The sequence below is a fragment of the Musa acuminata genome, chromosome BXJ2-6 (genome assembly GCF_036884655.1).
Source record: "Musa acuminata AAA Group cultivar baxijiao chromosome BXJ2-6, Cavendish_Baxijiao_AAA, whole genome shotgun sequence".
NCBI lineage: Eukaryota > Viridiplantae > Streptophyta > Magnoliopsida > Zingiberales > Musaceae > Musa > Musa acuminata.
The window spans coordinates 44,618,972-44,639,270 of NC_088343.1; the positions used below are offsets into that span (position 1 = coordinate 44,618,972).

Here is a 20,299-nt window from a genome sequence, read left to right on the forward strand (position 1 = left end):
CCTTTGCTGCCTCTCATAAATCTAACCTTCTTCCTCATCGTCCCCTGTGGATAATAATCTAGCGGTAAACTTGGAACAAGTGGGCACCATTTGGTTGGTTAAAGCAGTTGATCGCTTGCGAGGGACTTCCCCGCGGTTTGAATTATCCCAACACATACTTTCAGTCTTAAATGTTTGTAAGTTCGTTAGCTCAATAATATGGAGGCAGAATCCTCTGTTTTATGATCTATCTATCTATCTATCTATCTATCGTAAAATGAAGAATGATTCCGTGCAGATGATTGATGATATATTGCACGTATATGAACAAAGTCTCGATCAAGGTTCCAATCTTATTCAAGGCAAATTGAAGATAGGATATATCCAGCTCACATGCCTCTTATTGAAGGTTCAATCTTCCTAGCTTCCATGCCAAAAACTTGCCTGGATGAATGCTCGGGTATAATATTGTCCACGAAGCAGAGCAAATGCCTCGCTTTCTCATTAATATCGAGCAACATGGCAGCGACATCAGACCGGCGCACGGCCCATCATGTTCCCCACCAAATCTACCCCACAGGCAACTTGAACATATTAACGAGCAGAAGGTGTAGGGTTCTTGATCTGAGCACAACGTATCAGTCTCATTCTTTTTAGTACGTAGCTGCAGATGTGAAGGAATTCACCTCTGCTGGCTTCTCCAAAGCCTTAATCCCATACTGACTCCACATAAACCCACTGTTGAGATACAACATCAACGAGTGTTTTGCTTTTAATCGTAAAAATTATATATTTAGTTAAATTTAAATACTTAAGTTTTTATTTATAATTTTTATTTAAAATTTTTATAAAAATTTTTCTGTCTCATCTCGTATCATTAATATTAATTATTTTATTTCTTTTGATTATCGTATCATCTAAAGTCTAAACAACGTCTTTTCTCTTTAGTATATTCTTATAGTATCTTAAATAATTTTATCTTCTATTATCAAAGTAATACGAAGTTGTTGAGGAATAAAAATATTTTCTTTCCTAATGACTTTATTATATGTTGAATTACTACCCTGATCCTTTGTATTTGGATTAACTTTACTCGAGTGCCTATTTGATAGGTTATTTTCGGATGATCTCTTTAACCCATAGTTTGAAATCAAAGGTGACTTTAGATGGCTCATGTGCCCTTAACCCACTCGGCTCTCCGATTCAAAATATGTATCATCAATCAATCCAATTAATAATTTAAATGGGGTGGCCAACAATTAACTAATCCGGTGTTGCCCAACTTATAAAATGTTTCATCCGTAAATAAAGCCTTTCAGCCGTCGCCTAAGGAAGTATTACGCCCTCGGCTACGCGACTCCACATGTTCATTCGTATCTCCCTCTCCCAAGGGAGGCCGCCCGCAGATGCATAGTTAGCTTCATCTCCAGCTTCTTCCAATGGCATGGAGGCGAAGGCGAAGGAAGCTCTAAATCTATGTTCTCCATCCCTCATGCTCTTCCCTAAATTTAAACTACTCATCTCGACGACAACCCTAGCCGCCACCGCCGCTGAGGTACGCCCCTTCCATCATCTCCTCCCTTCCATCAAAGCCTACTACTCCTCCTCCTCGTCTTCCCCCGTTGATCTTCCCCCTTTCGACGCCCTCCTCTCCGGTATCCTCGACTCTGATCCCGCCGCCTTCACCCGTGGCTTTCGTGCTCCGGACTCCATCAAGCCTCTCCTCTCCGAGCCTCACCTATTCCTCGCTGCCCTGCGCTCAGTCCGACGCCGCCCTCGCCTCGCCCTCCGCTTCTTCCGCTGGGCCGAGAGCCAGCCCGGCTTCCCCTGCTCGGAGGCTGCCTTCTGCGCCGTCCTCCAGATACTCGCTGAGGGCGGCCTCATGCGTGCCGCCTACTCCGTCGCCCAGCGTGTGCTTCACCTCCGTCTCCACGGCATCGTTGACCTCCTTATCGACGGACACGCTGGTCCCGAGGCCACGGCCCCCCTCCTGGATCTGCTTCTCTGGCTGTACACCAAGTGTTCGATGGTGGAGCTCGCCGTGTCCACCTTCTACAAGATGGTAGCCCACGGGTTCCTGCCGGACGTCAAGAACTGCAACAGGATTCTGAGGATCTTGAGGGACACGGCCCAGTGGACGGAGGTGCGCGCCATCTACAAACATATGATTAAAGTCGGCGTCCAGCCTACCATTGTAACTTTCAATACGATGCTCGATTCCTTTTGCAAGGAAGGAAAGGCGGAAGAGGCTCTCAAGATTTTGGGCGAGATGGAAGATCAGGACGCTGGGTGCTTACCCAATGATATTACCTATAATGTCATCATCAACGGCCTGTCAAAGAAGGGGGAATTGGACAAGGCAGAGAAGTTGCTTGACAAAATGAGGTGCTCCCGAAAGGCCTCATCTTTTACTTACAATCCTTTGATTAGTGGGTTATTCAGCAAAGGTTTTGTCGACGAGGCACTGGGTTTCAGGGATGAGATGGTGGGGTTCGGAGTGATGCCAACAGTGGTGACTTACAATGCTTTAATCTATGGGTTGTGTAGGAGTGGACGGATGGAAGAGGCCCAGGAGAAGTTTGTCGAAATGGGTAAGATGAATCTGGCACAAGATGTAGTATCTTACAACTCTTTAATTTATGGGTATTGCAGATTAGGGAATGTAAAAGAGGCTCTATGCTTGTTTAATCATCTGAGAGATGCACATATAGCTCCTAATATTAGAACTTACAACATTCTTATAGATGGTCATTGTAGATTGGGAGCCCTGGATGGGGCTCAGAAGTTTAAGGAGGAGATGATTTGTTCGGGGTTTCTGCCCGATGTTTATACGTATACCATTCTGGTAAATGGGTCTTGCAAGATGGGAAATCTTGCCATGGCAAAAGGATTTTTTGATGAGATGTTACAAAAAGGTCTCGAGCCAGATTGCCATGCGTACACAACAAGAATAGTTGGAGAATTGAAGTTAGGGGATACTTCTAAGGCTTTTCAATTGCGGGAAGAGATGAAAGCAAAAGGCATCACTCCTAATATAGTTACCTACAATGTTCTGATAGATGGGCTATGCAAGATGGGAAATCTGAAAGAGGCATATGGTTTGTGGCAAAAGATGGTACATGATGGATTTCATCCAAATTGTGTAACCTATACTTGCTTAATTAATGCACATTGCGAGAAGGGTCATATGAGAGAAGCAAAAAATCTGTTTGATAGCATGCTTAGTAATAATTTATCGCCGACAGTCGTCACCTACACTGTTCTCATTCATGCACATGCAAATAAAGGAAATTTGGAGGCTGCATATGGCTACTTCTCCAAGATGCTGGAGGAGAATGTCTTGCCTAACGAAATAACTTATAATGCCCTCATAAATGGGCTCTGTAGAAAGCACAAGGTTGAATTGGCTTATGAGCTCTTCGACAAGATGCAAGGAAATGGTTTGTCCCCAAATAAGTATACATATACTTTACTCATAAATGAAAATTGCAATTTGGGTAACTGGAAAGAAGCACTGAGGTTGTATGCTGAAATGCATGAGAAAGAAATTATTCCTGATTTTTGCACTCAGAATGTTTTGTTTAAAGGTTTTGGTGAAGACTTCAAGCATCATGCAGTGAAATTTTTAGAAACTGATGTTCTTTGCAGTTAATTGATGATTCAAATGCCATAGTTATACATGGTCAGGGGCAGACAAATAAGAATTTGTGTGTTGACATTTGTATCACAATTGTATTTTTTTTCCTCTGGCAGCAGTGATAGCAGATATTCAGCATGTCTGATGATACGTCCACAGGCATGTAGCTGTCCAAGTGTCCAGAGTGACTTCCAAAGACAGCAAATAATCTAGCACTGGCAAACTCCAGTCCTTTGCTGTGTTAAGTCAGTCATGATGATGTATTCCATTAAAGCATGATGCTAATCTGTATGACTGATGGTTCATTCACATAAAGGAGGCCACACCCAGTAAACAACCAGACAATTTGCAGTGTTGGTGGACTTGAGTCTAAAATATGCAGTTTTTTCTTTTAAATTTGTATGAGATGAATAATCATTTTTTTATCCTCTCAAGGGATGATATCACAAAGTTGCAGCAGGTAAGGTGACATGATAATTTTGTAAATTCAAACTATTCTTTGTAACACAATAGTACATCAAGCTTTGGTCTTTCATTTGTCTCCATATACAGCAATTATTTAATCACCATATCTATTTTAACGGCTGTCATTGGATAATTAAACCAAAACAGTATTGTTGGGCTAAAGTTATTCTATTGTTAAAAGTTTTTCTCTCATTGTGTTCCAGCTGCCTGATTTGTGGTTTTGACCTAGTAAAATTGAGGTAAAATTTTTGTTCTAAATGATTTATATAATTTTTTATGGCATCAAATATTGTTTATTTTGCCTCCTATCATTCAAGTTTATGTAAGCTGATGGATGGCTTTTGTAATTTCAATGATGAGATTGCAGGTGTATGTAAAGCTGCAAACAAGGGCACAAAAAAGAAGGATATAAAAATCTTCAGTCACAAGATACAGAAGTTACTTAGGGAGATGCCCTTGGTTGATGAGGTTAGTTCTCATTGTTAGGCTTGTCGGCTTCCTTTTATTTGAAGGTTGATGCACAAACTGAACTTTAAAACAAACAACAAACTGAACTTCAATGCTTCATCGAATACAGTATATGCCAAGTATCATGACATGAGCTGAAATATCAAGCCATTCATGTAGCTAGTTTGTGAAAGCTGATTAAGTGCACATTGAATTGAAACTATTATGAATCCATATTATCATAATCATGGCATTTTAGTCAAACAGTGTAATCTGGAAATTGCTTATTTGTTGCTATAAATCTAGTGTGTAGACTAGCTGATAGTTTTTTCTTTCTCGTTGTTCTATATATACACTTCCTGAAACCCAAGTTCTGAAATCCTAGCTTCTAGATCATGGGGTACGCACAAAAGAAGAACCAGATAGATGCAAAGCAGATGTCGGGCAATAAATATTTACTCATTCGTGGATCCATTTCATCTATGCTTCGTTGGCAGTCCTAATTTTCTATCATGATGAAGGGATGTATCATGACTTTGCCATAGGTTTTTAAATGTGAATTCTTCAAATTAATCTGCATTACTCTGTATCTTTGTGCTTTTTAGCACTGAATTAAAACGTGTAACTATAATATGAGTTTTTATTTTGTAAGCTTGGTTATTCGAAGACAATCTTGGTGGACTTTTGTTTATTTTAACTTACAACCATGAAAGCAAAAGTAAAAAAAGACTATGCAAGAATTGCTTGCATCTAATAATGAAAGGAGTTGGTGTCGGTGTACTGTACTTTTGATGGTGAAGTATGTTGCTTCACCACTCAATTGCCGATTGTCAGTTAAATTTTCTGTTAGTGACAGGTATTAAAATTTAATAATGTTTACATGGAGTAATTAATAATGGGAAAATTTTGTGTGTATGGTTTCATGTCTCTCCGATCCTTTTTATGGGTTGTTTTCCTCGAGGGTGTATAATATTTGGAGTATTCAAAGGGCTCCTTTTTTGTCTCTCGATGGAGAAAATATTTGAAATGGAATTTTATTACTTGGTGTACAGTTGGATGGGTTCTGCAGTATATATGAAATGAGAATTTTAACCTTAATGATGCGTTAAGGTGCATACTGCATGTAAAGAGAATTGAGCACACATCTTATCCATCTGTGACTGGATATATGAAGATTTCAGTTAATCAGAAGCACAAATTTATAGATCAGCCAAATATATGTTTTCAGTAGTATTTTTAATTAGTTTCATCGAAAGTTGATAAGATTAAAATTAACTTATAAGGATCTGATTTGTATTATTATTAATTTCAATTGAAACATTTTAGTCAGTGGTATAGGCTAACGAAGTTGTGAAGAAATAAATATCCACTCTCACATATTCATCATCTAATTTTAATGAGGAGATTACTCTTAACGACAGACTATAATTTCAGCTCATTTTTCCAGCAAGTAAGCGAACTGTAGATAATGATGAACGGAAAAAATAGATATTAAATTTTAAACATTTGTGAATATATTTCAGCTCATTTGTGAAAATATATTTTCTAGCAGTTCTTTAACATTCAAGTATCACACACTGATAAAGTTTAAAAAAAAATCTAAATATATTTATCCTTGTTATTATACATATAAACATAGTATTAGTGGATGTTGGGATAGTTTAGTTATAATCAATAATATAGATTAGGGTTCTATAACTATTTAGAGACCTGCTGATGAATCCACAACCATAGTTTGACTAGCCCCATGAGAATTTTTATAGTTAAATCAAATTTGGGTTAGTAGCATTAAACCCAACATTGGACTGTCAACTTGTCCTTATAATAGTATTTTTCAATTTGTTTTCCCCTTTTCACCATATTAATCCTTTTTCTTGGGAAGACTCTTCCTCTCCTGTCCTTTGTAAAGGCTACAGATTCATGAGGGTACAAAAGCTTCAACCATTTATAGATACAATATACATGTTTACTAACCAAGCACCAGAGACAAGACAAAACATGTTTGCTAATACTGTTTCAACCAACCAAAAACAAAATAGAAGAGCAAATACATCCACCAACATGCATGCATGGATCTCTCATTTGTGATACTAACGCAGACCCTTTCTTTCCTACATCCATCACGGCGTCTGAGGTTTCTTGGGGCTTCCGTTATGGTGTAACGGGTCCGGTCCCGAAGGGACCCTCATCAACTCCGGCTCCGGTGGTTCCGCAGCCAACCCTATCTCCGGCGGCCGCCTGTATCCCTGCTTGAGTTCCTCCTTCCACGCCCCGTGCACCTGTGTACATGGCAAAAGCGGAAGAAACAAGACGTGAGATATAATTAATAGGAAAACCTACTCCTAACGAAGCAAAATTTTTAGCAGACTAACGAATTGTTTCAAGAGATCAACCTTTCTTCCATTCTCAGGTGGAGCAGTCTCCGGATTCCAACAGCTGCCAAGCTCGATTTGGCAACCTGCATAATGAATGAACATTGAGTCAAAGCACGTATATACTAGAAAGGGTTAAAGGGACGAACCTAGACGCCCATCCGCCACAAAGACGGCCAAGATCAACAGAAAGCACCAAAATAATAGACCAAACAGACCCATTATCTCCTTCGTGACAGTCTTAACTGGTGGCCGGTGCAGTTTCTCTTTGGTCCGCGGCTGCTGTATTTATAGCATGGAAAGTAGAGCACCTCAACCTGAGGTTTTTATAAACTAAGCTCGGCCTTCGTTCTCCTCTCAGACAGGAAGATCTGTCGGAGATCCAATTCATCGAAGAGGTTTTAAGACAAGACGGATTGCAGTTGTATCACCGGCGGCGCAACAGAATCATATATGATGCATGTACGCACGCTGTGCCTGACAAAGCTCAACCTTCTCTCCTCCCGCCGACTTCAACTGGCACGTGCCGACACGACTCTCTCCCAGTATCTTCGCCTCCGTTCGTGTCCCTCTCCCTTCCCCTCCTGACGTCATCCGGATCTCGTCGCCATAATTGACATTAGCCTCCATTCCGAAATGCATTTTTACGTGCCATTTCTCGTTTCTTTTATTGTTATTTTTACTTTAAATATAAAATCAGTTTAATTTTTGACCCTGCACACATAAACATAGAATGCATGAAACAACAGTGTGACATTAAGATGCGACGACAGGAACGGAAACAAAAATCAAAAGTTAACGTAAGCGTGAGAGGCCATTTTGATCACCATCTCCTCGGCTGATTCGATTCTTTTCGAAGATACAGACGATGGTGGTCAATTGTGTAAGAATAAAGTGTTCATCTCACGGTCCTCGGCACGGCCGGACGAGTTAGAGATGGCCGCCATTAACGACGTATTCGTGGCGTCGTACTACTACAACCCTAGCACAAAAAAGAGGGCCATGGAGTACGTAAGCTGCTTATCATTTAGCCCGTTTCGGATCAGACGGCTCTCGTGATGTGGACCCACTGTATCATCCTACCGTCCACGATGCTTCTATTGCTTTTGTAGGATTAGGTTGCTTACTGCACGAGTCTGTGTCGCTGCATGCAGCGACTACGTACTATCCTGTCAGCTTTGACAGGTGTATTGTGCTGGTTGTGTGGTCGTAGGTGTCTTCAAATCGGTTCATTGTTACGATTAAATCGAATCGAATCAGTTTTCGATTTGATTTAATTTAATTAAAATAAGTTTAAATTAGAATCTGATTCGTTTAATCGATTAATTGATATATATATATATATATATATATATATATATATATATAACACCAAAAAAGACGAATATTTCTTTCTTTCTCATAGACCATACGCACATCATTCACTCGTTCCGTTGCAACCAGGAGGAGAAGAACCTTAATATAGCATTGAACGAGAACGGTTTACAATCTACCCCCCTTAGTGCAGGCGAGACCACGAATTTTATGGCTGGCTAGCTGCATGTACTTTGCTAAGAACCGGTAGTTAAAATAGCTAAATAAAGTCAACATTATTGTAACAATTGCCAAGAAAAGCTCTTTTGACACGTCTTGTACGTTAGGACGACGTCAAGAAACTTTCTTTATCCATTAATTCTCCCCTTATATAAGTAAACACGCCCTCTCCGTCCTCTCAACGGCAGATCGCCAGCTACTTTGGGGAGCTCCGGCCCCAAAGAATCTTCATAGGTTTCCTCCTTTCACTACGTCCACAAGCCAAAGTTCATGCACACTCTTGTCTAAGATTAGCAAAACAAACGAGGATCGTAAGAGATGTCGAATAAGGCCGTCTTGGGTGCTCTCTCAGCGGTCCTCCTTGTGGCCGCGGTGATAGGTACGGTAGCCACCGTCGCAAGCTCCTACCATAAGGCGGCGAGTGATGATTCCCTTGCCGCCTCCTCCAAGTCCGTGACGGCCATCTGCGCCTCCACTGACTACACTGACGTGTGCGAACGGACCCTCAGTTCTGCCATCAATGGCTCTGCCTCTCCCAAGGAGATCATCCAAGCATCCTTCATGGCAGCCATCAAAGAAATCGAAGCTGCCTCCCACCTGTCCAAGAACGTGAGTTTGAGCGCCACTGACTCGATGAACAAGGATGGGTTCGACATTTGTCGTCGACTCTTCGAGGATGCTAATGAGGAGCTACAAGCTGCCTTCTCGGAGACTCATGACCTTGACGGTTTGGCAAGAAGGACCGATGACATCAAGTGCTGGCTTTCAGCCGTCATCTCCTACCAGCAGACCTGCCTCGATGGCATCACTCAACCCGACCTACACTCGACCATGAAGGACGGCCTTGTCACGGCCTCTCAGGTCACCAGCAATGCCATTGCCATCGTCGATGGGCTCAGTTCATTATTCAAGAACTTCCAAGTTCCCATCAACGTGACCAATATCGCCAAACGCCGTCTACTGTCTCAGGGGAGCGATGCCAAGGGTTATCCCACGTGGTTCTCGGCCCATGACAGGAAGCTCTTGGCTGCCAGTGCGAGAGGTGAGTTGAAGCCTAACATGGTGGTGGCTCAGGATGGGAGTGGAGACTATAAGACTATCAACGCTGCCCTCAATGCCATGCCCAAGAAGTATTCAGGCCGCTATGTGATCTACGTGAAGGCCGGGATCTACAAGGAGAATGTCCTCGTCACCAAGGACAAGGTGAACGTGTTCATGTATGGTGATGGACCAAGGAAGACAATCGTGACTGGCAGCAAGAACAACGTCGATGGCGTTCAAACCATGAATACTGCGACCTTCGGTCTGACCTTCTTTGCTTTCATAAATCCTATATTATGCTACGTTTCACATCTACTCACTTACCATCTGACATATCAGTTGTGACCTAAGTTAGATATAGCAAACATATTACTGCAATCAATCTATATAACACTTACTACACCAAACTAAATCTTGATAGTAGAGACAATGAAATATCGAGAGTGAAGCAAAACATATGCATGTCTGATCTAAAGTTTTATGCAATTGGCATTTTCCAGCTGCCGAAGGGCAGGGCTTTATTGGAAAGTCAATGGGGTTCAGCAACACCGCAGGACCAGAGAAGCACCAAGCCGTGGCGCTTCGTGTGAAAGGGGACATGTCAGCCTTCTTCAACTGTCGTATGGATGCGTTCCAGGATACTCTCTACGTGCAGGCCCATCGGCAGTTCTACCGCCACTGTGTGGTATCGGGGACTGTTGACTTCATCTTCGGTGACTCCTCCACCATTCTTCAAAACTGCCTCATCGTGGTGCGGCGCCCCATGGACAATCAACAGAACACGGTGACAGCACACGGACGAGAGGAGGAGAAGGAAGAGACCGCACTTGTGATCCAAAACTGCCGCATCGTCCCGGACAAGCGCTTGTTCCCTGATAGGTTGAAGATCCCCAGCTACCTTGGTCGGCCTTGGAAGGCACACTCGAGGACCATCATCATGGAATCCACCATCGGCGACTTGATCAAACCGGAGGGATGGTTGCCATGGGATGGCGACCAGTTTTTGAACACACTGTATTATGCCGAGTATGGCAACCGTGGGCCCGGTGCCGGGACCAGCGGCAGGGTGAATTGGCCTGGGTTTCATGTCATCAACAGGCAGACGGCCCAAGCGTACACAGTGAATTCCCTAATCCAAGGTCACCGGTGGATCAAGTATTCGGGCATACCCTATCTTGGTGGGTTTAAAAATTGATGTAATTCCTATCTCGTATGCGTACACCCAATATTGAGATATAAGATGTAAGAGAAGTGTGGAGATGATGATGAAAATAATAAAGCGAAAGACGGAGATTGAGAGACGCGATGTTACTATGAAAGATTTCTTCCTTAATTTCATTATTGATACACTCTCTCAATTAAATATTTCGTTGCGTTGGTGTTTTGAGGATCAACAAATTTTTTTGATAAATCTGTTGCGATAGCTCTTACCATTCAATTAGTTATATTATCGACTAATTTTTTCGATATGTTCATCAATATCTTACATGGCGATCAATCCTTTGGATTGATGTTTAATTCTTTGGCTTGATATCTTATTCTCAGACTTATTAAACACATTTAATCAGATATTAATTTTTAAATTTCATCAAATGATTTTATTCATTAAAATACCATACTCAACATGGAAAATTGTACTATGTGTTCCTTTCTATTTCTTGCTTACTTGCTCCTAATTACTTTGAATACTTGCTTCCTTTGTTAAATTTTTTAAGGATGGTCAAATTTGCACCATAACACTAATTCAATTTTTTATGTCTGTAAGATCCTATCAATTTTTTTATGAACCGAGGAGCATCTCAAATATAAGATCTATTCCTCAGTCTCGTATATATAAAAAGTATAATCATGAAAGTGGATAGACTTGAAGAAAGAGATTTTATGAGTAAATGTAAGTTCAAAGTGCTATTATGGATTGTACCTCTCTTCTCTTATGTTTTTGCTTATTTATATATTTACTTAACCTTATTTTATTATTACTCTCACGTTCTTACAAAGTTTAGAAAAATATTTTTCAATATACTTGTACTAAATCAAGATTCTCTCAATTAACTGAATATCTAAAAAGAATTAATAGTATTTTAGAGGGTCATGTAATATATGTTCACTCATGTTTAATGAGACGAATTTCAAAAACTAATTAAACACATATATGCATGAAATAATTTTTAAAAAATTATGAATGTTTTATTTTATTTTTTAGAAAGAAATGAGTTTAAAATGAAATCAAACGAGTCCATTCACAAAAGCTTATGAATGTTAATAATATATTAGAATTAGTTGTGAAAGTTTATCTAATATTGAATTAGTGCATAAAGTTCTTAACTTACTTCTAAATAATTGGGATAAATGGGTGTTGTTGCCTTGATATCGTTGATCGAGAATCGGCACGACTTGATTTTGTCCCAAAGATGCAAGTTTATCCGAATGGCCCACGTGACGATTGTGTGGGGGGACCCAAGCTAGGGAAGATCAGGTTGAAGCGATCCCGAGGTACTACTTGTATGTCCAAGGTGGATCCCAAGTTGAGACCAAGTAGTCCGGACCTCCTTGAAGTTTTGGAAATGAGTCGAGGTATACCTTATCTCCGTTGGAAATTCTTCATAAACAATCAGGTTTTAGGGGAGTACCTGACTTGACCCCTATGATGGTAAAGTCAATATGAGTGGGAGTATGAATAATATAAATCTTGTGTCTAGTCCCCTCTTTTGTCCTTAGGGATTGGCATTCATATTTGGGCAACCGATGGAGAGAGATTGACGTCTGATAAGGACGGGCCCATACACCCTCCTAGGGCTCATTTACTCGGATGGCAAGATGGTACGATCTCCTGTGACGTGTCATTAGTGAAGAACAACTACGGGGGCATTGCTTGTCAACGCTAGCAATCGCTTGGGACATGCGGAAGGCAATCGACTACATCAGCCAATCGAGAAAGGAGCATACAAGCCTTGATGCCATGGAGTTATTGCTCCTGGCAACTAGCCTGTACCCCAAAATCGTGGCATGACAAGGTAGAGGGTTGCTGCCAATGGCTCGATCATGGCAGGCAGAGGGCTTCACCATAGCGAGCCAAGTGCTCCCTCATAACATGAGTCAAGGGCTATACTAGCCAAAGCAGCACATATATCTCAAAGCAGTATAAAATGACATAAACCATAGGGTCGAGAGGATGGCTCCAGAATAAACAAACCACCCACTAGAAATATCAATAAATACCAACAAGCACAGGAGGAGCCGACTCCCTACAAAAGGTATAAAAATCACCCCTAGGTAGATGCTAGGGGATGGGATTCACTATCCACAAAGACTGAATTAAGCTTCAGATGGATCAAGTTAGAACTCCCATCTCCGACATTGACCTGTTGTGTAAGCACTCAGGAACAGAAGCCCCTTGCAAATCCACCATAAAACACCCTAGAAGATGGGTGACCATAATTCTTCATCCCTTCTCCGTGAAGCCTTTCTTCTAAGTAATCACACGGATGACCTTACACTATCAGGATCGAACCAAGCTGTGCCCCTTCCCAAGCCATGACATAAAAAACTATAATATTTTTGGCAATAGAAGAAGGGCTCGATATCGCAAGAACGTCCACTAGTAAACAACCTCAATGAGCACCCTTTGGAGGTGCCTGCTACCCATTCTACCTTTTTGCCTCAAAGGCCAATCATTTGCTCCTCTGCAGATCAATGGGAACACCACCACCCAGATCTCTACGAGCTATTGGTGTTCATTCAATGACCCTGGGCTCTTACCTCTTGGGATTGACATAAGATAAATGGTGGTTCCCGCAGAGACATTCCTTACCCTCACGTATCAGTGTAGGCACTGGTAGGGATTATGCAGATTATCTCACCCTATATACCACAACTCATTTAAGAAGTTGCCCCTCCCTTATCCTCATCACTTGTATCTCAACTAGCCTTTGCTCTCCCGAGGCACGACACTTCTCCAGTTGGCCCATCGCCTATGGCTCCTGACATTGATCATCCAATCGAGGAACAACCAGGAAACCTAAGACCAACATCAAGGCATGACACTCGACATACCATTCCTGCCTTTCCCAAAGCAGATACAATGTCATTTGACTTAGTGGAGGACTCATTGTAGGCTCAAGTGTGGAGGATGAATCGACACCTAGATGAGGTCCAGAAGGAAGTATATAAAACCTACTAGGATTATGGGGACGGTATGATAAGAGGGTCCCCCTTCACCCAAGAAATTCAAGACAAACCTATCTTGCTCCACTTCTGCCTCTTGACACTGGAGGCCTATGATGGTGGTGTTGATCCGACAGAATATGTCATTGCCTTCTGACAGAATATGTCATTACCTTGGATGTTTTTCCACTATGGCTTATGCATAGGCTTTTCTTCCGACTATATTGTCACCACCAAATGTTGGTTTGCCAATAATCACATCAATCTGTTTCTCGATGGGGCCATGAGGGTGAGGAGAGGGCTCTTAGTCCTTTGAAGGTATCGCTCGAGGTGTCCTCTATGGATAAGGTCCTTGATTTAGTATTTCAGATCTCGATATTCTTTGGTGTCATGGCCATAGTCTCGATGGTACCTGCAATATCTTATTTTATCTTTGAACTCAAACGAGGTCTTCAATGGTCTAGGCTCCCTTAAGAGCCCCTTTTCCTTGATTTGGAGAAAGATTTATATTCTTGATGAATTGAGAGGTGGTGGTGGTGGCGGCCTTGGGAGTGGAGGCTCCGGCCTGTTGAATTTCTTCTTGGATAGTCCTAGGGATGAATCTCAGGGCTATTCTGCACAGGGCCTTTTGTTTGTCTCCTCGCGCCTCACTGCCAACAATGTTTCGGTGGTAATGAACTAATGAGCCCTCTGGAACATCTCAAAGACTGTCACTGGGGCATTCGACTAATGACTAAAAGAATCTTGTGGGTAAGTCTAAATGTGCATGGAATTGCTTAATAAGTGAGCATATAAGTAGTTCTCATGCGATCTGAGAGGCTTTGTATTGTCGGGGCCAACTGTCTATTACATAAGAAAAGTAAGTCCTCCCTGAAAGAAGGGAAAGCACTATAATTTTTGGAGAATCCGGCTAGCCAATAGAAAGCTAGTAGGGGCTTTAAGCGAGCATTTCGTAGAGAGAGAGAGAGAGAGAGAGAGAGAGAGAGAGAGAGAGAGAGAGACTCATTCTCCTTCTGCCTTAGCCTGAGGAGTGTCACTATAGATGGCTTGGGTCATACATTGACCAAGAAGTGTAACTCGAATTCCTTAGCGAGTTGGTCAAAAGATGTGATTGAAAATAGCTGTAGCCGATTGTACTACACCCGACCCGGTCCTCCAAGGGTGGTGGGAAACGCTCGGCACATTAGAGCGTTGGATGACTCGGGACATTAAAGGGATGACTCGGAAGTCACTTTCGAAATCACTAAAGCTCGTGTAAAGAGAATTATGGTGGATACAGGAAGTTTCGTTAATATCTTATACTTTGACGCTTTCCAAAAGCTCAGTTTAGTAGAGAAGGACCTCACCCCGATGACCTTGGCTCTTACTAGGTTCACAAGGGATTCCATCTCTCCCGTTGGGACCACAACCTTGCCCATCACCATCGGCGAGGAACCAAGATCCAAGACTATGATGATCACATTTATGGTGGACAACCTTCCTTTAGCATAATGGACCCTCGAGATATGGCAAAGGCACCACCTCGCCCTAAACTAATGGAGCGAGTGCTATAGGTCCCCCTTGATAAAAGTCAATCGGACATAGTCATAAAATTTGGGTTTGCTCTTTTGAAAAAGGACTAGGTTCAACTTATTGATTTCCTTGTAAAAAATGCCGATGTATTTGCTTGGTCCCCAAAGGACATGTCAGGAATCGACCCAAGGGTCACACAACATCAATTGAATATTCTTCCTGAAGCACGATCCGTGAAGCAAAAGTTGCAAAAGTTCTCTCTCAATTGGAAATAAGCCATAAGTAATGAGGTAGACCAACTACTAAAAGTAGGATATACAATAGAGGTAAAATACCCTCAATGATTGTCCAATGTAGTATTGGTCAAGAAATCTATTGGGAAACTTAGGCCAGCATTATATGCATAGTGGAAGAATAGAAAACAAAATCTCAAAGTTTTCGTAGAAAAAGTTTTTCATCGTCATGCAAAGATTAGTGCGCAAAAACCTGTAAAACTAAAAATTGCACATATGTGAAAGATGTATTACCTGAGGAGATCATATATCCCTGAAAATGTATATATTTGTGGGAGAGGATGAATGAGATCAACTATCCTCCTATCTAGCGGTGATCCACATGATAGATGTGGTGAAGACGCTACTCAAATCACTACATAATCCTCCCCTCTATGTGCACCACATGATAAAGAAGGTCTACCCTTCTTGCAGTCCACACACCCCTTAATTGGGGCTGTCGGCTGAGGAGGAGAGGGAGAGAGGAGTACAGAAAGTGGTAGCCAAAAGGAGTCTACCCTATGCCCCTTTGGTTCCAGAGGTTATTGTCAATTTAACCCTAATGGATCTTGTCAAATTGGGTACTATATCTCTATCCAATTACCCAAGCATCTTGGATTAGTGGATTTCTACCTAATAATCTCTCATTTTTAGATCTTATCTACAAGATCCAATAATTCAAGGGCTTATTAGATATAAAATAAGATAGGGACTCCAGCGAATATCTCATATCTAAACTCGCAACGCCTACCATATCTTATATCCAAGAGATCGCCTCTGGTATCGTGAGGCTAACGGTAGGGTCAATAGTGGGGCTATTGTTATTTAAGTGCAACAACTTCTGGTGCTTCTTCACATTGTATGAGAAATCAATGAAGATGGGGATGAAGGGAGCAGAGGGGAAAGACCAAGTGATAGTTAGCATCACCTCCAGGGGCGAAGTCATTGAGCTCAAGGACATGGTGCTTCGGGGAGGCATAGCCATTGCTCTCGACGATGTTGCCATTATGAGTGTTGTCGACGCACTTAATGAGCTAATGGAGGGTGATGGACTTTCCATCGTCACAACCTCTTAAGTCTTGGTTGATGTTAGCTTAGGGATATGGTGGCTGAGTAGGCTATCATGGTCAATATCGTCTACCTCTACCATCGGGAAGGATCGTTGGTCAAACTAGAATATCCTATCCACAAACTAGAATATCCATCGGGAAGGATCGGGAAGGATCGTTGGTCAATATCATCTTGTTAGGGTCTTTTGTTAGCTGCTAGTGCTAATGACGGTTGAGTTGCTGATTGTGGTTAAGATAGTAGCCTCACTTATTAGGCTAGCTAGGGCAAGAGCGGAATAACAGTTTGCATCACTCCCATTAATGTTTACACCTACTGGGTGAGGTATAGGAACACCTCAACGAGGACAAGCAGGTGGCTCGGGGTTGCCTCCAAGGGCGAGAGGCCTGGGTCGTTGAGCAGACACCCGTGTCACAATAGTATTTGAGCCAAGGTGGATACATCCATATAAAGAAACAGCCTCCTCGCTCGAGCATTTATTGAGAAGGTTGGTAGGCAGATGTTCTTGCGACGTCAGACACTTCCTCTAACATCAAAATGTCAAGAGAAAATACTGTTGACGTCTTGATCAACCCGATGTGATCCGGACCCGTATATTCGAGACTATCCGAAGTATCCTCAAGGTGAAATTTTTGTGCTCCCCAGGTATCACCTATATGAAGATCGAGATCGAGAGATGTTACTTGACTCAGTCCCTTCGACCTAATACGGGAATTTGTGGGTTCAAGATGTTCAAAATGAGTCTCTTACAATGGATTTAAGATATATTTTTATATCTTAGAGGATGAGAAAGGAGTTTGTGAAAATAGTCTCTTACATTGGGTTTAAGATATCTTTTTATGCCTTGAGAGGATAAAAAAAAGTTTGTAAATTTTATGTCTTAAGAGGACACGAGATTGTGTTTACCTGCTTTGAATTTTAAAACTCATAAATCAATTACCTTCGTTATCATAATGGATGAAAAAAAAACTTATAATTACGTTGTTTATGATAATGGATGAGAAAGAATACTGTTGTTTTCATTTTCAATCACATTAGTTAGGACGTGCTTCGAACCAGGAGGCGAAGAAACTTAATATAGCACTGAACGAGATCGGTTAACCCGCCTTACTGCAGGGAAGACCATGCATTTTTATGCTTAGCTGCATGTATTGCCAAGAACCGATAATTAAGATGGCTAAAAAAACGTCGAGATTAATGCAACGATTGCCAAAAAGAGCTCTTATCCACGTATTGTTCGTCTGGACGAAGTCAAGAAAGAAAACCGACGCGACGGTCTCTCATCTTTTACCTTTTTATCAGTTAGTTCGACCGTTATATAAGCACGCCCTCTCCTTCCTCTCGACGGCAGGCGGACAGATACTTGGGGAGCTCCGTCCCCAAAGTATCTTTCTTAGGTTTCCTCCTTTCACTCGGTCCACAATCCAAAGTAAATGCACACGCTTCTCTTGGATTAGCAAACAATACGAGGACCGTAAAGAGATGTCGAATAAGGCCGTCTTGGGTGCTCTCTCGGCGGTCCTCCTTGTGGCCGCCGTGATAGGGGCGGCGAGTGACGATTCCCCTGTCGCCTCCTCCAAGTCCGTGACGGCCATCTGCGCCTCCACTGACTACGCTGATGTGTGCGAACGGACCCTCAATGCTGCCATCAATGGCTCTGCCTCTCCCAAGGAGATCATACAAGCTTCCTTCATGGTTGCCATCAAAGAAATCGAAGCTGCCACCCACCTGTCCAACAACGTGAGTTTGAAAGCCACTGACTCGATGAACAAGGATGGGTTCGACATTTGTCGTCGACTCTTCGAGGATGCCACCGAGGAGCTACAAGCTGCCTTCTCGGAGACTCATGACCTTGACGGTTTGGCGAGAAGGACCGATGACATCAAGTGCTGGCTTTCAGCCGTCATCTCCTACCAGCAGACCTGCCTCGATAGCATCACTCAACCCGACCTACACTCGACCATGAAGGACGGCCTTGTCACGGCCTCTCAGGTCACCAGCAATGCCATTGCCATCGTCGATGGGCTCAGTTCATTATTCAAGAACTTCCAAGTCCCCATCAACGTGACCAATATCGCCAGCCGCCGGCTACTGTCTCAGGGGAGCGATGCCAAGGGTTATCCCACGTGGTTCTCGGCCCATGACAGGAAGCTCTTGGCTGCCAGTGCGAGAGGTGAGTTGAAGCCTAACATGGTGGTGGCTCAGGATGGGAGTGGAGACTATAAGACTATCAACGCTGCCCTCAATGCCATGCCCAAGAAGTATACAGGCCGCTATGTGATCTACGTCAAGGCCGGGATCTACAAGGAGAATGTCCTCGTCACCAAGGACAAGGTGAACGTGTTCATGTATGGTGATGGACCAAGGAAGACAGTCGTGACTGGCAGCAAGAACAACGTCGATGGCGTTCAAACCATGAATACTGCGACCTTCGGTCTGACCTTCTTTGCTTTCATAAATCCTATATTATGCTACGTTTCACATCTACTCACTTACCATCTGACATATCAGTTGTGACCTAAGTTAGATATAGCAAACATATTACTGCAATCAATCTATATAACACTTACTACACCAAACTAAATCTTGATAGTAGAGACAATGAAATATCGAGAGTGATGCAGAACATATGCATGTCTGACCTAAAGTTTTATGCAATTGGCATTTTCCAGCTGCCGAAGGGCAGGGCTTTATTGGCAAGTATATGGGGTTCAGCAACACCGCTGGACCAGAGAAGCACCAAGCCGTGGCGCTTCGTGTGAAAGGGGACATGTCAGCCTTCTTCAACTGTCGTATGGATGCGTTCCAGGACACTCTCTACGTGCAGGCCCATCGGCAGTTCTACCGCAACTGTGTGGTATCGGGGACTGTTGACTTCATCTTCGGTGACTCCTCCACCATTCTTCAAAACTGCCTCATCGTGGTGCGGCGCCCCATGGACAATCAACAGAACACGGTGACAGCACACGGACGAGAGGAGGAGAAGGAAGAGACAGCACTTGTGATCCAAAACTGCCGCATCGTCCCCGACAAGCGCTTGTTCCCTGACAGGTTGACGATCCCCAGCTACCTTGGTCGGCCTTGGAAGGCACGCTCGAGGACCATCATCATGGAATCCACCATCGGCGACTTGATCAAACCGGAGGGATGGTTGCCATGGGATGGCGACCAGTTTTTGAACACACTATATTATGCCGAGTATGGCAACCGTGGGCCCGGTGCCGGGACCAGCGGCAGGGTGAATTGGCCTGGGTTTCATGTCATCAACAGGCAGACGGCTCAAGCGTACACAGTGAATTCCCTAATCCAAGGTCAACGGTGGATCAAGTTTTCGGGCATACCCTATCTTGGTGGGTTTACAAATTGATGTCCTTCTTATCTACCTAATAAAAAAGTCGGAGATTGAGAGGTGGGATGTTCCTATGGGAGACTTCTTCCTTAATTTCATTATTATTGATTGATACTCCTTTAGTGGCATATGTTGTTGTGCTGGTGTTCTACTAAATTTTCTGACATCTTTATTTCTATATCCTCGTAACTTTCCTTCCTTCGTTTACGTGAAGTAGTGGTTGAATTACCTTTTGTGATATCGATCGATTGATATATTATGTTATATTAACACATGTCAGTTTGTTGTTACGTTACTTCGAGCAACGAAAATATGGATAATTCCTTTATTTCAGTTTATGAAAGAGATATAATAACCCGTTACGAGTGCATGTACTAATACAATGATTGACTCTATCAAAACAATAGGTTTAATGGAACCTTTTATTCGGTGATGTTATCTAGTCTTATGTTATAAACCC

At 42.5% G+C, this 20,299-nt stretch overlaps 3 protein-coding genes across 6 annotated transcripts; all 3 read left to right on the forward strand.

Annotated features, from left to right (window-relative positions):
* Nucleotides 1-1,313: 1,313 nt before the first annotated feature.
* On the forward strand, nt 1,314-5,199 carry LOC135615923 (pentatricopeptide repeat-containing protein At1g22960, mitochondrial-like). Of its 4 annotated transcripts, XM_065115011.1 has the most exons (4): nt 1,314-4,076; nt 4,285-4,320; nt 4,449-4,549; nt 4,900-5,199. In XM_065115011.1, exon 1 carries the CDS (start codon nt 1,424-1,426, stop codon nt 3,629-3,631), a length of 2,208 nt encoding a protein of 735 aa, XP_064971083.1. In that variant the 5' UTR covers nt 1,314-1,423; the 3' UTR covers nt 3,632-4,076; nt 4,285-4,320; nt 4,449-4,549; nt 4,900-5,199. The 4 variants fall into 4 exon arrangements, with proteins under 4 accessions (XP_064971083.1, XP_064971082.1, XP_064971085.1 ...); XM_065115010.1 differs by having other exon boundaries at nt 1,314-4,320; XM_065115013.1 differs by lacking the exons at nt 4,285-4,320; nt 4,449-4,549; nt 4,900-5,199 and having other exon boundaries at nt 1,314-2,364; nt 2,527-4,146.
* A 3,552-nt stretch (nt 5,200-8,751) lies between these two features.
* Nucleotides 8,752-10,669, forward strand: LOC135614014 (pectinesterase-like). The gene is made up of 2 exons (XM_065111005.1): nt 8,752-9,736; nt 9,975-10,669. The coding sequence occupies exons 1-2, from the start codon at nt 8,752-8,754 to the stop codon at nt 10,667-10,669; spliced, it is 1,680 nt and encodes a 559-aa protein (XP_064967077.1).
* Nucleotides 10,670-17,887: 7,218 nt separating this feature from the next.
* LOC135613739 (pectinesterase-like) lies at nt 17,888-19,967 on the forward strand. The gene is made up of 2 exons (XM_065110779.1): nt 17,888-18,924; nt 19,163-19,967. Exons 1-2 carry the CDS (start codon nt 17,973-17,975, stop codon nt 19,855-19,857), a joined length of 1,647 nt encoding a protein of 548 aa, XP_064966851.1. The 5' UTR covers nt 17,888-17,972; the 3' UTR covers nt 19,858-19,967.
* The last annotated feature ends 332 nt before the right edge of the window (nt 19,968-20,299 follow it).